The 17,109-nt window shown below is 47.9% G+C and overlaps 1 protein-coding gene across 7 annotated transcripts; it reads left to right on the top strand.

Annotated features, from left to right (window-relative positions):
• The first annotated feature begins 2,787 nt into the window (after positions 1 to 2,787).
• On the top strand, positions 2,788 to 16,830 carry LOC147271780 (protein NLRC3-like). Of its 7 annotated transcripts, XR_015115827.1 has the most exons (11): positions 2,788 to 2,829; positions 3,847 to 4,081; positions 4,222 to 4,332; positions 4,510 to 4,588; positions 4,690 to 4,885; positions 5,067 to 6,864; positions 12,210 to 12,383; positions 12,984 to 13,157; positions 14,420 to 14,593; positions 15,037 to 15,261; positions 15,975 to 16,830. XR_015115827.1 is itself a non-coding variant. In XM_086203738.1 (10 exons), exons 2-10 carry the CDS (start codon positions 3,861 to 3,863, stop codon positions 15,041 to 15,043), a joined length of 2,934 nt encoding a protein of 977 aa, XP_086059864.1. In that variant the 5' UTR covers positions 2,788 to 2,829; positions 3,847 to 3,860; the 3' UTR covers positions 15,044 to 16,830. The 7 variants fall into 7 exon arrangements, 3 of the variants coding, with proteins under 3 accessions (XP_086059864.1, XP_086060062.1, XP_086059980.1); XM_086203738.1 differs by having other exon boundaries at positions 15,037 to 16,830; XM_086203936.1 differs by lacking the exon at positions 12,210 to 12,383 and having other exon boundaries at positions 15,037 to 16,830.
• The last annotated feature ends 279 nt before the right edge of the window (positions 16,831 to 17,109 follow it).

Below are 17,109 nucleotides of genomic sequence, written 5' to 3'. Positions count from 1 at the left end.
AACCAACCTTTGACATGACAGTGCAGTGTTGCTGATGTTTGTGTCAAGTAAGTTGCATGGAACAAACAGCACTGCAAACTGGGTTTCAGCTGGAGGTTCAGAGGAAAGTAGAGAAGTCTTCCAGGAGCCTGGAGCTCTGTGGTGGGTTGGAGCTGAACTAGAGAGGATTGATGGTGGAGGACCAGGAACACGTCACTGGAACCAGAACCACACTGCAAGCCAGTTTGCTCTCTTGCTTCCTTCCAAACGTTCAAATGTTCCATTAGAAGTGGAACCTTCCTGTCTCTCTTTACTGAGTCCCAATGAGGGTGTGGCTAATCTGAACAGGTCAGACCAGCGTTGACTGCACACTCCAAACATCTTATTAGGAAGGGGTGGTGAACACAAACATGCTAACTTCCTTAGCGCGAGCCAGAGACCAGTCAGTTTACAGTCCAGCCCTCATTTGGTCTCAAGCTTTTGGTTTGTGAGTGAAAGAAGAATGGAATCCAATGTTGTTGAGGAAGTCCAATCAGCTGAAACTCAAACATTTCTGTTTTAATGGAGAAACTCCTGGTAAAATCTGGTTTTACCATCAAAAATAATCGAAATGTTCTTTTCACCTTCAAACAAACTTTCCTTTCCCCGTGAACAATGAGCATAAATCAGCTGCAGCAATGTTTTAGGAATGTTCCTACTGTGTAGTGACCAGTGAGGAGAGGCTGTTACCATGGGGACAATGTTTACTTTGTCCTGTTACAAGGAGGAGGGATTTACCTGTGGCTGAGCATCGAAGGCAGCTTCAAGGAACCAGAAATGCCCTTATTTGGACATGACTTGGTTCAAGGATTCCCCTGAAATTCAAGGCCCTGAGTGGGAAAGTATTTACAAACCTGGTAACTTAAACAACAAACCAGTCAAACCACAACTACCAGTTTAAACTTCAGACTAAGAGGTTCATGTTCATGGTCGACTTCCAAAACTTGACTTCAGAATTCTTTGAACTCAAACTTCCTCCGTGTGTGTGTGTGTGTGTGTGTGTGTGTGTGTGTGTGTGTGTGTGTGTGTGTGTGTGTGTGTTGTATTGGATTTGAAGGATGTCAAAGAATAGAAAACTGCCTCACCACCAGAGGGCAGGAGAACATCAACCATAGAGGCTCCCACTGAGGAATGAACACCACCACCAGCAGACAGCTCTCCCTCCCTGACAGCATTTAAAGGAGGTTTCCTGGAGTGACTGGTCTGATCAGTCACTCCAGCTTCCAGTAAACCATTCAGTTGAAAATACCAGCAAGTCCCATAAACCTCCTGAACATAGAGAGGGAAACATCCCTCAGAATAAGGACACACAATAAAAACCAAAGAAATGCTTGGGTCCGGTCCCCCCTGACTGAGGACACCTGAGCAGACCTGACTCAGGCTGACCAGGTTGTGTTTGTTCATGTTTAGTGTTGGTGAGTGTGTGTCCTTGTGTGTTTGTGAGTGTTCATATGTGTGGTGTGACTGAGCTTCATCCAGGAGTGTGGCTGAGAGGAGCAGAGAGAGAGCAGTGCTGTGTGACAGGAACTAAACTCCACGTTCCAGTACACAGAGCTTGATGGGCTCTGTTGGTCCTCTAGCAGTCAGACCTGGGTTCAACACTGCTGCAGTTCTACATCTGGACCACGTTTTGTTCAAGTCTAATTCATGTTTCCCCTTCACAAAAAACTGGTCATGCATTTGTTTTAAATCAAAGAATTCTTGTACTTTATTCCATCAATGTGAACCCTTTGTTCATGGAAACTGTTTCATCTAGCAAATCTATAACCTGCACTTCTTCTGAAGATCTTGTGTCGCTCCATGTTGGAGTTCCAAAGTTGGAGGTAAGAGTGAGGGTGTGAGAGGAGGGCTGGACGGGTGAGGAGGGAGAGGTTGAAGTGGATAAAAGGCCAGGCTGCAGCACAGATCGAGGAGTTGTTGTTGCCCAGTTCTGATGGAGGAGTCAGAGTGAAAGGAGGGATAGGAACCTGAACGAGTGAAAGGAGAGGTGTGTATGACTGAAGGGGAAACGCCTCCTGGCTCCTCCAGCTGTGATTGGTGGGAATGGTCAGTGGGCGTGACTAAGGTGTGTGTGGGTATTGTAGTACAGTTGACTAATAGCTTGGCAACCGGCCCAGAAGATACACAGACACAGAAAGTTAAAAATAGTCCCCCCGTGCTCACCTGGACTCCTGCACAGACGTTCATGTTTTTCCTCTTGTCTTTTATTCCAAGTGCCAATAGAAGAACAGGTTAAAGGTGCAACTTGTAAAATGAGTATCGTATCAACCGTCCTAATCGGGGTGAAGAACCCAGAGCTTTTAAAACAAAGGTTAGAAATTTCTGAAAAGTGGGAGAAGCGAACCAAAGGGACGACCCCAGCATGGCCCAAGGGTGGCACCTCTGATGTGTAAAGACTTCAGTCAGATAACAACATGAATAATATTGATGGCAGTTCAGGTCTGAATGGGGGAGCAGGAGGAAAACTGGGAGATGATGATGAGACCCTGGACAGAGACAAGCTGCAGCTGTTCAAAGACGTCTCTCAGTGAATCCTGGAAGAACTTGATGTGACCTCATGAAGGTCTGGAAGTGTTGAAGCACTCAACTGCTGCTGCTGCTGGGATCCATCTGATCTGGAGCCATCACAGAGGCAGGCAGCACCATCTAGTGGAGAGATCGGACAACTGCCTGTAACTGTTTTCTGCCTGTGGCCTGACTGGTTTTCAGGTTGTTCTCGTTGACTTGTAGTTATGAGGAAGCGACGCCAGATCAAATGCACATAAACACCTGGACTGAGGAGGGAGAAGGAGCAGCGTCTCTCTGATCCAGGTATGAAGGCCATGATTGATGGACATGTCTGTCCATGTCGGTCACCTGTTTGTCTTGAACCGCTAACTGAATTAAAGGAGGGGGAAGAAGGAGGGAAGAAAAGAACCATTGAACGAGTGTGCAGGTTGAGTTCAGGTGAGTTCAGCAGGTGAGAACCCCCCAGACCAACAGGATCCCTCTGACTGAGTCGTCTCCCTGCTTGAGTGTCCAGCTGAACCGTCTCCATCAGGACGTGTGAAGGTGGGATTCTAGCTGGTTCACAACGAGCGTCAGCGGGAACGTTCACAGCAAACCAGCAGCGCTTGGTTTCTCATGTTGCGTCATCAGGGAAGAATGCAGGGAGAGTCTGAACGGGTCCAACCGGATCTTAACATGCCAGACTTCACACTGGAGTTGAGGGACAGCCGCTGTGTGTCAGCCAGACATGAAAGAGGGTCCTGACCACAGCATCATTCAGTGTTGCTGTTTGAGGTCCTGGAGGAGGAGCAGCTGCTAGAAAAGCCTGAGTTTATGATTCTGAGCTGTTGGAGGAGTGAAGCTGAGACTCAAACCTGGAATCTGATCAGAACCATCAGAGTTTCCTGATGCTTTGATCAACATTCCGAGTAGGAATGTTGGACTGAGATCTTTCCAAAGTCAGAGCTGCTGGTTCCTTCACCTGCACTCGCTGCTTCATGGAGATTCTGTTCTCCATCAGAAGGTGATGACACCAACAGTCTGATAGTCAGGTTGTCATGGTGATAGCTTCATTTGTCAGACTTTGATGTTGGATCTGATAACAGCTCTTTCAGTTCAGAGCAGCTCAACCAGACAAAGTTCAACTGTCCTGCTGGAGTCCAGAGGTTCAGGTCTTCTTGCTGCTATCAGATGACTTCCGTCCTCCAGACAGAGAAGAATGAATGTCTCTCCACCATGTTTCTGAAGAGGAGAAGGATTTGAACTTGGAGGAGTCACAAGTTTGGGTCCTGAGATGTGAAGCTTGTTGATAAATGAAGGTGTTGTTGTGTTTGTGTGAAGGTTTGAACTCTGATATGAATCAGAGTGAGGACCTAGAGGAGGGAGCCCCTCCCCAGAAAACCAGGCTGGACTCTACTGGTCCTGGAGCTGGACCTGGACCTGGACCTGGACCTGGAGCTGAACCTGGACCTGGCCCTGGACCTGGACCTGGACCCAGCTGTGTGTCCTTCAGAAGCAACAACTCTATGTATCGGCCGATTTATTTCAAAGATGGTCAACAGTCTTCTGGTCAGAGGTGAGCTCTGAGGACTGAAACTCATTTTTCTCAGGCATTTTTTTTATCGTCATCATTAAAACGTTTGACCTTCAACATTTTCCTGTTTTCCTGGATGATTTTTCCTGATCGTCAGCATTGATCAGTGTTGTTTCCATCAGGTTCTCTCAGAGGAGACCAGACCCCCCTGAACCCAGCTGTGTGTCCATGAAGAGTGATTGGTCTATGGGTCATCCTATAGACTTCAAAGGTGGACTGGAGTCTGATCCCAGGTGAGAATGTAAACTGTCTGTTCTGATACGATCTCTTCCACTCAAGAGCAGGGGGCTGTGGGCAGGTCTGGGACCAGCCACAGACCCCCCATCTCTGCTGGGTCCAGGTCCCTGCTACCATGAAGGTCCCTGGTGTTCCTTTACTATTGGTTCTTTGACTTCATCTTGTCTCCACAGACTTGATCAGCAGAACCCAGATGGTCTCAGTGGTGAGTCCATCCAGCAACACCCAGCACACCTGGACTCCATCTTTATGGTCCGTGAGGGTTCAGTCACTCACTGGAGACCAGCAGGTTTTCAGTCACATGACCTGTTGTTGCCTCCACTCGTTTCACTCTGACATTTATTCTGTTCCAGCTGCTGGAGGAGAAGATTGTTGACTTTGTGAAGAAGGAGCTGAAGAGATTCCGGAGGGTTCTGAGTCCAAATGAACCAGAGGAGTGGTTGGATGATGAGGAGGAGCAGAGGAGGAGCAGAGAGGCGTTCATGAAGATCACACTGGACTTCCTGAAGAGAATGAATCAGGAGCAGCTGGCTGACCGTCTGCTCAGCAGTAAGATGATTTGAACAGCTTTAAAGCTGGAGTGCATCATGTTTTGATCCAAATGAAGGTTCCTCACATTCAAGCCCTCGTCAAACCAGTTCCAGCTTCCTTCCTGCAGCACCCAGATATATCAGGACCAGGACGAGTCCCAGTCTTCACCCTTGACTCCATTTGTTCTTTGTTCATTCAGGAGGAACTTCTGCAGCCTGCCGACGTCAACTGAAGTCCAACCTGCAGAAGAAGTTTGAGTGTGTGTTTGAGGGGGTCGCTAAAGCAGGAAACCCAAGCCTTCTGAATCAGATCTACACAGAGCTCCACATCACCGAGGGAGGGGCTGCAGAGGTCAATGAGGAACACGAGGTCAGACAGATTGAGGCAGCATCCAGGAAACCAGCTGCACGAGAAACAACCATCAGACTAGAAGACCTCTTTAGAGCCTCAGCTGGAAGAGAGACAGCAGTCAGGACCGTGCTGACAAAGGGAGTGGCTGGCATCGGGAAGACGGTCCTAACACACAAGTTGACTCTGGACTGGGCTGAAGGCAGAACCAACCGGCACATAGACTTCATGTTCCCGTTCACCTTCAGAGAGCTGAATGTGCTGAAGCAGAGGAACTTCAGTTTGGTGGAACTTGTTCATCTCTTCTTCTCTGAAATCAAAGAAGCAGGAATCAGCAGGTTGGAAGAGTTCCAGGTTGCATTGATCTTTGACGGTCTGGACGAGTGTCGACTCCCTCTGGACTTCCATAACAACCGGACCCTGACTGATGCTACCGAGTCCACCTCAGTGGACGTGCTGCTGACAAACCTCATCAGAGGGACGCTGCTTCCCTCCGCTCACCTCTTGATGACCACACGACCTGCAGCAGCCAATCAGATCCCTGCTGAGTGTGTTGACATGGTGACGGAGGTCAGAGGGTTCACTGACCCCCAGAAGGAGGAATACTTCAGGAAGAGATTCAGAGATGAGGAGCAGGCTGAGACCGTGGTCTCCCACATCAAGAGGTCCCGAAGCCTCCACATCATGTGTCACATCCCCGTCTTCTGCTGGATCACTGTGACCGTCCTGGAGGACCTGTTGACCACCAGACTGAGAGGAGAGCTGCCCAAGACCCTGACTGAGATGTACATCCACTTCCTGGTGGTTCAGGCCAAAGTCAAGAAGGTCAAGTATGATGGAGGAGCTGAGACGGATCCACACTGGACTCCAGAGAGCAGGAGGATGATGGAGGCTCTGGGAAAACTGGCTTTTGATCAGCTGCAGAGAGGCAACCTGATCTTCTATGAATGCGACCTGACAGAGTGTGGTATCGACATCAGAGCAGCCTCTGTGTACTCAGGAGTGTTCACTCAGATCTTCAGAGAGGAGAGAGGACTGTACCAGGACCGGGTGTTCTGCTTCGTCCATCTGAGTGTTCAGGAGTTTCTGGCTGCTCTTCATGTCCATCTGACCTTCATCAACTCTGGAGTCAATCTGCTGACAGAGGAACAAACATTCTGGAGGTCACGAGTCTTCAGAAAGAAACCTGAACTAAAACACCTGCACCAGAGAGCTGTGGACCATGCCTTGAAGAGTCCCAATGGACACCTGGACTTGTTCCTCCGCTTCCTCCTGGGTCTCTCACTGCAGACCAATCAGACTCTCCTGCAAGGTTTGGTGTCACAGACAGGAAGAAGCTCAGAGACCAAACAGGAAATAGTTAAGTTCATCAAGGGGAAGATGAATGAGGATCTGTCTCCAGAGAGAAGCATCAACCTGATCCACTGTCTGAATGAACTGAACGATGGTTCTCTGGTGGAGGAGATCCAGCGTCTGCTGGGATCAGGACGTCTGTCCTCAGCTAAACTGTCTCCAGCTCAGTGGTCGGCTCTGGTCTTCATCTTACTGTCCTCAGAAGATCTGGACGTGTTTGACCTGAGGAAATATTCAGCTTCAGAGGAGGCTCTTCTGAGGCTGCTGCCAGTGGTCGAAGCTTCAACTGCAGCTCGGTAGGTGGATGAAGTCCTGGATGTGTGAGGAGACTTTTACCAGTTGAACTTCATACGTGAGGAACACCTCTGGTTCTCATCCTCCACCCTCTCATGGTCTGAGTCTCTGTGGGAAGTTGGAGCAGGATAGAACAGGAATGAACAGAGACCAGAATGTGGTGGAACAGGGAGGACATTTGGCCGATGTCCCGTCCAAAGAGTTTGGTCAGAATGATGAGAGCAGAACATCCTGAGCTGGACTACTAGATATTTCTTCTAGTTTAACAAGCTCTCCTCCACATGAAGGGAAGGCATTCATGAGGGCTGAAGTTCAATCATGATGTCCATGTTCTGTTTCTCCAACAACTGATCAGAAGAGTCTTTTTGTTCTGATCTCATCAGATGTTCTTCTGGTTTTACTTTGTTCTTCTCCTCCTTTTCCTCTGGTGGATGCTTGATAAATTCCCTCCAGAGCCTATTTTTCTTCTTAAAGTCTTTCTCCAAACCCTTTGTTCACCTTGGTTCCCTCCTCTTTAGGAATTTGTCTAAACTCCCTCAACAGACAACGTTGGTCAACAAGAGTCCAAAATGGCTATAAAACCTCATCCTAGGATTCCCTGCTGTCCTCTCCAGAAACTTCCTGTCAATCAGGACTCTCAGGTTCTGCTCTGAGCCTTCATTGCCTCTGGTGATTTGTTCCCTCCAAACTGTTCCTCTGTCTGTTTGTTCTGAGTTTGAAGTTCTTCTTCATCTCTGCCACTGTAAACAGGCAAACGGTGGCTCCCACCAGCCACTAACAGTTGACTTTCCTCTGTCCATCAATCACATTGATAGAAAGATTGTCAATCAGTGCTGCTCTGTTCTCTCAGGTTCTCTTAGGTTCTACAACGATTGGATAGAAACTCCACTAAACATGAAGGAACAAATTCTGCAGTTTTGAATGATCAACAGATTTCACCAAATCCAACAAACCAAACTCTCACTTTATCCTGATGCTCTTCACGTCATCCTGGAAGTGGATGAAACTGATCGACGCGTGACCCGGCGCTCTAGAAACACAACTAACTAATATGGTTCTGCATCTGTCAGCCTCAATTTCAGAGGTCACACATCCATCAGCTTCTCAGTAACCATGGTGATCTGATCAAGAACCTGGCATTGGAGAGCAACAGCCCCCTCTCTCTCTGACCCTGGTTGGACTAAACCTTTCAGAGCCTCTCCTCCATGCTGCAGCTCATTATTATCATTCAGCCAAGGCTCCAAAGTTGCTGCTCACTAAATCTCTGCTGAAACTGATGACGCTCTCTTTGGTTGAGGAGAAGTTGCTGCAGAGCCTCCTGCTGGTGAAGTGAAGGACTGAAAACTGCTCCATTTGACTCCAGAACTGAACTCCTCTTCAGAATAACAGTCACAGTTCAAGCTGATGTTCTGGTGGAAGTGGATCTCTGATCAGTGACCGTTTCTAACTCCTAAATTGTTGGATCTTGACATCAGAAGACTTCCAAAGTGTGGATTCACTCATTTTCTTCCAGTTTTCCCAGATTTATCTCTCCCAAACTGAGGTTGCTGATATTTCACAGCACAACTCCATTGACAGTGGGACATCTCCTCACTCCTCCTCCTCTCCTCCTCAACATTCAACATTGTCATGAATGTTGATCAAGATCTTCCAGGTCTCTGACCACTGTCACTTTGACCTGCTCAGGTGAGCGTTCAGTCTGATCAGGACTCTCCAGCTCCTCTCCACCAGTCCTGAATTCTCTTCCTCTTTGTCAGGATTCTGTCTCAGTCTCAGTTTGTCTTTGTGAGAGGCTCTTCTGCATGGACACCTGGACTCTTTGCTCCTCAGCTTCATGTTTTCTGCTCACAAATGGAGCGATGATGCTGAGCCTGTTGTTGTGTCTCTGGTTTGGTGGACGAGCAGCGATCTGGTCCCTGTTCATAGGAACCTCTCTGTTGTTGAAGAACTCCCTGACTCGCTGCTCAAGTGACTGCAGTTCACCTCTGGGTGCGTCCTCACCCTGCTGGTCAGCAGCTGTGAGGCAGCAGAGGTGCGGTGGCTGGTCTCAGGTCCAGACAACACCAAGTCCTCGTCCTTGTTTGTTGCTCCAAATCTTCCCCTCTCTTTTCAGTCTCTTCTCTTCTCTGGTCTTCTTCTTTGATGGCAGCCTTCAGGTGCTGCTCTTCATCAGTCTAATCTAGTTGGTCCCTCTGTTGCTGGCAACCTGACGTCGATCCTCTGACTTGAAGTTCAGAGACTTTTGAACTTCCTCCTCGTCTTCTGCTGGTTTATTAGCAGTGTTTTCTTTGGTTCATTCTGAATGGACTTGGAGAGAAAAAAGAAAACAACTTTCCTGAGAGACTCCAGCTCATCCAATATGGCCGCTGTGACATCACATTGTAGCACACGTCATCAAAAGAGACCAAAAATAGTAGAAATCAATCAGACAGGTTTTTTTTTTTAACCTGTCCTGTTCAGCAGCAGCATCCATGTTCCTGGTGCTTTGTTGGACTGAAGCAGTTCTACTCTGCTAAGGAGGAACCTGATAAACTCCTCCTATCAGCATCTGTGTTGAACTTTATTAGGAATGGTGTTGGTTCATTGATGAAGCTACCAGACTGAGGCTCAGGAGAGGACAGGAAGAGAGAGCAGGGACAGGACAGGGGAAGACAAGTGGGGGGGGGGACAAAAACAACAACAGCAATAGCAGAAATAAAACAAAAACCAAACAAACAAACAAAGAAAAAGTAACAACAACAACAGAGAGGAGAAAAGAAAAAAAAAGGAAAAAACATTGGTTGCAGAATTTCCAGTGCAGGTTTACCATTTGGTTTAATATAATTTTTAGATAAATGTCTGAGTGTGTGATTATGGGTCAGTTGTGCACCGCATGCGTTTATGTGTGTATACGTGTGTGTATGTGTGTGTGTGTGCAACAGTTTGTCTTGGATGCTGTGCGTAGCTGGCTGTAGCTGATGTGGGGGGCCAGGACATCGCACCCCCAGTCCAGGATAGCAGGCAGGTCAGGAACAAGCCACCAGAGCACCCAGAAACCCCCAGGACACAGGGAGCCCCAGGCCACCCCTCCCCCAGGAAACAGCCACAGGCCAAACCCATGCCAGGACCCGTAGGAAAGCATAGGAGCAGCAAACCCCACCCAGAAGCAACCCACAGAGAGAAGGGGCAGGGATGACCCCGGTCCCACCGGGCACCCCCCCCCCCCCACAGCATGAGTGGAGCCCAGGGGCACAGGGCCCCTCTGGCCCGAGACCCAACCAGAGCCCCCCAAGAGGTCCGCCAGCGGCGAGGCCGACACCCACCCACACCCCACACCCAGGTGGGGCAACCACAGCCCACCACAACGACCAGGCCCACCGCCCCGAATGGAGCTACCCCCCCCAACCCCGATCCCCATCCCCTCCACCCATCCCTGGAGGTGGAGGCTGGCTGGCTGGCACCACCAGCCAGCCAGCCAGGAACCCCCCTCTCTCCTGAGAGGCCCAGCCCACCCGCCAGGGTGAGCCGAAGGCACGCACGCCCAGGACCGCCACCCCCGAACAAAACAATCATACCCTCATCTTCCTCCATACAGGGGCTGAGCACTCCATAGATGCTGATACGGTCCAGGGCACCTCAGACTTAGTGAAACCGCCAGCGAGCGATCCACCACACAACAGCAGGGCCCGTGACCAACCCCAGCCCAACCACCATGCTGGGAAGAGGACCAGCCTCCCCCACAAAGAGCCCCGGCCAGGCCCCCAGGCCTGCAATCGTGCAGTTAGCAAAGGAGGCAGCACTGGACCCACTCCCTGCCCCAGCTGCCCCCCCATCCCAACATGGTGCAGGGTGCGTGTTGTGCATAGGAATGTAGATGTGATGATGTGGATGACTAGAATGTGGTTAAAATTGGCGGAGGCACCCAGGGCATGGGAGCCCCGCCGGTTGCAGACAGCAGAGTCTCCCAGTACATCCTCATGCACTCCCCCAAGCCCTAAATGTCTACGATGTGATTAAAATTGGGGGGTCCAGCCCCTCAAGGCCTAGTGACACATAAGATGTGATGTGATGGGACAGAGAGGCAATGAGAGGGGCTGAGGAATGGGCCAGACCTGCAGGGGGCCAACTTCCAGACTGGTCCCGCTGACCACCCCCTCACCACTGCAACCAGCCGACAGGGAGTCTAGCCTCCCTGGTCCAGGGGTCAGATTGGAGCACCAAGGGGCACTGTCCGGAGATCCGGGCAGAGGGTCCACCACCGCGCAGTGCGAGGGCAGACTCCAGCTCCAGCTGTGACATCACATTGTAGCACACGTCACGCCAGTTGAGGCTTCCTGTTCTTGTAAAGCTGGAAACTCCCTCAGAATCAGACCAGTGGGTTCAAACTAGTTCACATTGTTAAAGTGATGCTTCACCTAAAAAGTGGATTCTGCTGGTCAAGAACTCACCAACAGGAGTCGTGAGCTCTCAGAGAGGTTCTCCTCCTGCATGACTTGTGTGGGACTGCAGAATGCAGGAGGATCCGGTCACGTCTCTTTAGCTTGAAGCTACTTTACTTTATTTATATCTATATGGCACTTTTCAGACAGAAACTGCAACACAAAGTGCTTCACAGAAATAAAAGAAAAACATTAAATACAATATAAAGCCACCGAGACCACCCGACCCGGACAGACGGGTACACTCCACATATAATGCAGAGGCCCCCGGCTCTCTGGGCCTGGACGATCCCAAGCATGACGCCCCTGTGGGCGGACCAGACACACCTCCCAGTGTGGAGGGCCCCCACCAGGAAACACTGGAGCTAAAAACTAAAAGACTAAAAGAAGGTAGAGTAGGAAAGAACAGAAATTACAATGATATTAAAGTATCAGAATGACATAGAATATATATATATATATATATAAACATATATACTTATATATATATAAACATATATACTTTTATATATATATATATATATGCATACATATAAAAGTATCTAAAAGTTGAAGAGCTAATTGAAAAGTAGAACAAAAAAATTAAAAGATAAAATATAGTGATAAAATTAAAGGATACAAGAGACTGCATCAGTTAAATCAGTTCAAAGCGAAGCTAAAAAGGTGAGTCTTGAGCCTGATAACGACAGCTACCAACAGCTAAACTGTCCAGAAACTTCTGATTCCAAACTCTCCAGGTCATCGTCTTCTTGTCCAGGCGCATATTTTTGAGTACTTGAAAGTCAAAAGCACTCATTGGGTGAAGTATCGCTTTAAAGATGAACACTAAAGAATTAAAATCATTCACTGAGCAGAGAATGAGAACAGATTTCATCATTGATGAGTTGGTGTTGACGCCATGTTTGCTCATGTTTCCATTTCTTCTTCAGGCTGAGGGGCTGTGAGCTCTCAGAGAGAAGTTGTTCAGTTCTGTCTTCAGTTCTCAGCTCTCAGTCCTCCAGTCTGAGAGAACTGGACCTGAGCTGGAACCTGCTGCAGGATTCAGGAGTGGAGCTGCTGTCTGCTGGACTGGAGGATCCTCACTGTCACCTGGAAACTCTCAGGTAAGAGTCCAGCTCTCATCTTAGCAGGCCTCCACTCCACCCTCTCCTGGTGGGAGATATATATATATATATATATATATATATATATATATATATATATATATATATATATATATATATATATATATATATATATATATATATATATATATATATAAAATAATATATATATAAAGTAATACTGAAAATAATGAAGGGGAATAAAACAGAGGCAGAGAGGAAATGATGGCAAAAGACAAAGAGAATTAAAATGGAGCAGTGAAATACAGGAAGATGAGGATCAAAGCTCTGGTGAAGAGAGAACAATGTTGATGAATGAATGAAGGAAGAAAGACAGAACTAGAAACTGATTCAAAATGGAGTCAAACCATCAACCAGGAAGACATCAGTTTAATTGAAAGCATATATACACCATGACATTTGAATGTTCTATCAAAGTTCTTGAAGGTTCCCTATCAACCTGTTTAAATATGCAAATGAGGCATCAACTCCAAACGTCCACATATCAAAGCTGATCCTGAACCAGAGATGAGAACAGATTTCATCATTGATGAGTTGGTGTTGACGCCATGTTTGCTCATGTTTCCATTTCTTCTTCAGGCTGGAGACGTGTGAGCTCTCAGAGAGAAGTTGTTCAGTTCTGTCTTCAGTTCTCAGCTCTCAGTCCTCCAGTCTGAGAGAACTGGACCTGAGCCTGAACCTGCTGCAGGATTCAGGAGTGGAGCTGCTGTGTGCTGGACTGGAGGATCCACACTGTCACCTGGAAACTCTCAGGTCCAGCTCTCATCTTAGCAGGCCTCCACTCCACCCACAATTTCTTTACTTTGACTCAAACGTTCATGATGAACTGGTTAGATTTTGGGGTTCAAAGGTCATGTGACAACAAAACATGTCCTTAATGAAGAGATTTGAGCCGATGTTCAAGCCACATGAAGGTCAGTTTTATTCTGGAGGGTCGATCGTTGCCTGATCAGTGAGCAACCGGCCGTCTGACATTTGGAGGAATTTCAAACGCTCAGAAGTGTCGGTCAGCGTCGTCGTGATCTCCTACAGTGGAAGCAGAGCTACCAGCCCTTTCTCCAACCTCAGGTCACCTGACACTTATACAGTGATGTGCCACATCACGGAGGCAGGTTGGTTGCTATGGCAACAGCAGGAATGCCTGTCAACTACTGCTGTGAATCTGTTCTTTATAAATAGTCACCTTCCAAACCTCCCTCAGTGGTCACCATGTAGCAGTGGGACGTCACTCAAGAAGTGATGGTCAACTTCAGCACGAGTGCCTGAGTCCAATGTCTTGTTTTCCTGACCTCCAGCGTGGATTTCCAGTTGTTTCCAGGGAACAGAAGCATTTGCTGCCGCCTCCATAAAAAGGCTCCAGCCACCCAGAGGTGTCTGCCTGCTTCGTGCAGCGGCTCCAAGCACTTCTGGTTGAACACCGTCTCTCTTTGATGTGGGTGGGGACTCGTCACCATGGTAACACAGTGGAGGAGGAGCTTGTTCCTGTGGTTCATCCTTAACTATGAATGTGTGATAGATTCTCTAGTAATGGAGAAAGAAGCGTTTTATCAGAGGGTAGTGAGAAGGTGAACTCCTGTCGTGAGTGACGGGACTCAACAACCTGCACGCTGTCATGACAGTGAAACAGCAGAAACCTCACTGATCAAAGCAGGTCACCAGAGAGAAGTCAGAACAAAGACTGGAGGAGGAAGTGTTCCATTTGTTGGTGAAGACCAGAGGAACTTGACAAAGCAGCTGCTGGTGTGGGAAGCAGTGAGAGCAGATGGACAGAATCCAGCTGTTTGTCAACAGTTCCTCTGGAATATCCTGCTGGTAGTAGATTACTGAGGCCTGGTAGCTTTGTTCCCGAGGAAACTGTCACTGTGACGGTGCAGTTGGACCACAGCCTTTAGCCTGGCACTGCTAAAGCAACTATAAAAACCTCACTAACTTGGAGTGAAGACCATCAACATCTGAGAGGTTCAGGTTCCAGGATTTGGTAGAACAGTGAATTAACTCTGTTCTCTTAACTGCAGCCTTTTAGGTTGTGGGATCAGAGAGGAAGGTTTTACTTCTCTGGCCTCGGCTCTGAGCTCCAACCCCTCCCACCTGAGAGAGCTGCACCTGAGGTTCAATCATCCAGGAGGCCCAGGAGTGGAGCTGCTGTCTGCTGGACTGAAGGATCCTCACTGGAGGCTGGAGACTCTCAGGTAGGAACATAGAAGCAGAGCTTCAGAACAACAATAAAGGTTCTCCCCAGAACTTCCTCAGAACTGATTCAGTCATATTTGCTTTGTTCTCTGGTGTTTGATCAGACGTTAGACCAACTGGAGGAGGCCCTCAGGGAGATGTTGGGCCCCAAAGTGACATCAAAATATTTCAGACATGATGGACAGTTTCACAAAATACTGATTATTTTTAGTTTGTTTCATTCATAACTGTTACAGTGAAATACTATAAACCAGCACATCTAAAGTTCACTGCAGTTTGTAAAGACAATTTCCCTGAAATGTGGGTGCAGAGGGACTTCCTGCAAGGTGGTGCCTGAGGCCTCCATCAGACCTCCTGTGTCTTTAAACTGTCCCACTATGCTGAGCGTTTGCTTCCTGCTGAGGCTCATACCCACCACGTCTTTTTGATGTCTTTCCTCCAGGCTCTAGACACCAGCCTGATGGACTTGAAGGTGCTTCACATGTGGAGTTTGTCTCCTGAAGGACGAGCTACTTGAGTGCATCCTTGCTGGTCTCTCCCTGCCCAGAAAAGGAGTGTTGAGTTTCCCTGTGCAGCTCCTGAGCCCAACCGGCGGAGGTTGATTCCCTGAGGCTCAGTTCCCCAGACAGCTTCAAGATTCAGGCTTTCTCAGCTTTTCCAGATGAAGGTTGTTCCTGATTGTCTCATGTTTGTATTCCTGCTGACCCCTGACCCTGGTAACCCTCCTGATGAAGGTTGTTCCTGATTGTCTCTTGTTTGTATTCCTGCTGACCCCTGACCCTGGTAACCCTCCTGATGAAGGTTGTTCCTGATTGTCTCTTGTTTGTATTCCTGCTGACCCCTGACCCTGGTAACCCTCCTGATGAAGGTTGTTCCTGATTGTCTCATGTTGGTATTCCTGCTGACCCCTGACCCTGGTAACCCTCCTGATGAAGGTTGTTCCTGATTGTCTCTTGTTTGTATTCCTGCTGACCCCTGACCCTGGTAACCCTCCTGATGAAGGTTGTTCCTGATTGTCTCTTGTTTGTATTCCTGCTGACCCCTGACCCTGGTAACCCTCCTGATGAAGGTTGTTCCTGATTGTCTCATGTTGGTATTCCTGCTGACCCCTGACCCTGGTAACCCTCCTGATGAAGGTTGTTCCTGATTGTCTCATGTTTGTATTCCTGCTGACCTCTGACCCTGGTAACCCTCCTGATGAAGGTTGTTCCTGATTGTCTCTTGTTTGTATTCCTGCTGACCCCTGACCCTGGTAACCCACCTGATGAAGGTTGTTCCTGATTGTCTCTTGTTTGTATTCCTGCTGACCTCTGACCCTGGTAACCCTCCTGATGAAGGTTGTTCCTGATTGTCTCTTGTTTGTATTCCTGCTGACCCCAGACCCTGGTAACCCTCCTGATGAAGGTTGTTCCTGATTGTCTCTTGTTTGTATTCCTGCTGAGCCCTGACCCTGGTAACCCTCCTGATGAAGGTTTCTGCTGCATTCAAAGAGAACTTCTTGACATGAACTTTTTTATAGACTTTACAACGACGTTAAAATGAAACAGATGTTTGATTCCCAAGAACTCAGGTTGTCAAAGGTTGTTGAAGCTGAGCTGAAACGAATCCCTTGGGCCAGCAGACGTTCTCTTTTCTATCCATGTTAGAATTAAATAGATGAGGACTCCCAACTCCTTGAACCGTTGAGCAAAGGAAGTCAGAAGTGAGGTTCATCTTGAAAGAGTACCAAACTCCATGTGATGTTAAAGGGAGACAGGATTCAGGTCTGTCCTCCTCAGCATGGATGAGGACTGCAAGGTAGTGATTGGATGATGATCCCTTAAGGAGTGAACTGACACACTACACTAACTGTGTCGGCACTGTTTTGACACTGTGTTGGCCACTCAATAGCGACCCCTGCAGGAGCTCTCAATCATTGCAGGTAAACAAACTGAAAAAAGATGGAAAAGCTTCCATACTGCTAACCCAACATCAGCCTGTGAAATAACATTTAATCGCTCATCCTTTCCTTCAAATATCATCTCATCATTGCAGAATTTCATTTGTTCAATTTGTTTGTGTAAATGCTGAAATGAGTCGCTATGTAAAATGGAGCAAATTTGTCTATAAAACAATTCAGAACTGAAATTTTCAACTTCTCTATGGAATTTTGTGAACTTAAGTGTTGAATCATATAAAATAAAAGACTAAAAAGTGATTCATTTCTGCATTTTTATTGAGGAACACAAGTTCTGTCAGGTCCATTCACATCAAGAAACAATGGGATGATAATGTGCTTGATTGTTTATTCTAGCACAAACTGGTGGTACGGCTCTGTTCAGAGGAGTCCCCTGAGAATTTTTCATGAGCACCATGAAACTAGGGACCAGCAGCATGAGGGAAGGTTCTCCCAGTTTAAGACTGGAAGAGCAAACATACCCCCGTGAACAGAGCAGCAACATGACATGGAATGAACTATGCCATGTATACACGACAAGGTGGAGCTGGGGAGGTGGAGGGTAGCAAGTTGTGAGCA

This window comes from Aulostomus chinensis, chromosome 1, assembly GCF_037954235.1.
Source record: "Aulostomus chinensis isolate RoL2024-O1b breed Wild chromosome 1, RoL_Achi_v1.0, whole genome shotgun sequence".
NCBI lineage: Eukaryota > Metazoa > Chordata > Actinopteri > Syngnathiformes > Aulostomidae > Aulostomus > Aulostomus chinensis.
Note: the sequence above shows the minus strand (reverse complement) of the source record. Positions and strands in the feature narration are given on the sequence as shown.

Bases quoted from the DNA above. Each gene is read 5' to 3' on its own strand.
- LOC147271780 (XM_086203738.1), top strand. From the start codon at position 3,861: ATGAATCAGAGTGAGGACCTAGAGGAGGGAGCCCCTCCCCAGAAAACC. The intron at 4,589-4,689 runs GTCCGTGAGGGT...ATTCTGTTCCAG, and splicing joins ACCTGGACTCCATCTTTATG to CTGCTGGAGGAGAAGATTGT. The intron at 6,865-12,209 runs GTAGGTGGATGA...TTTCTTCTTCAG, and splicing joins GAAGCTTCAACTGCAGCTCG to GCTGAGGGGCTGTGAGCTCT.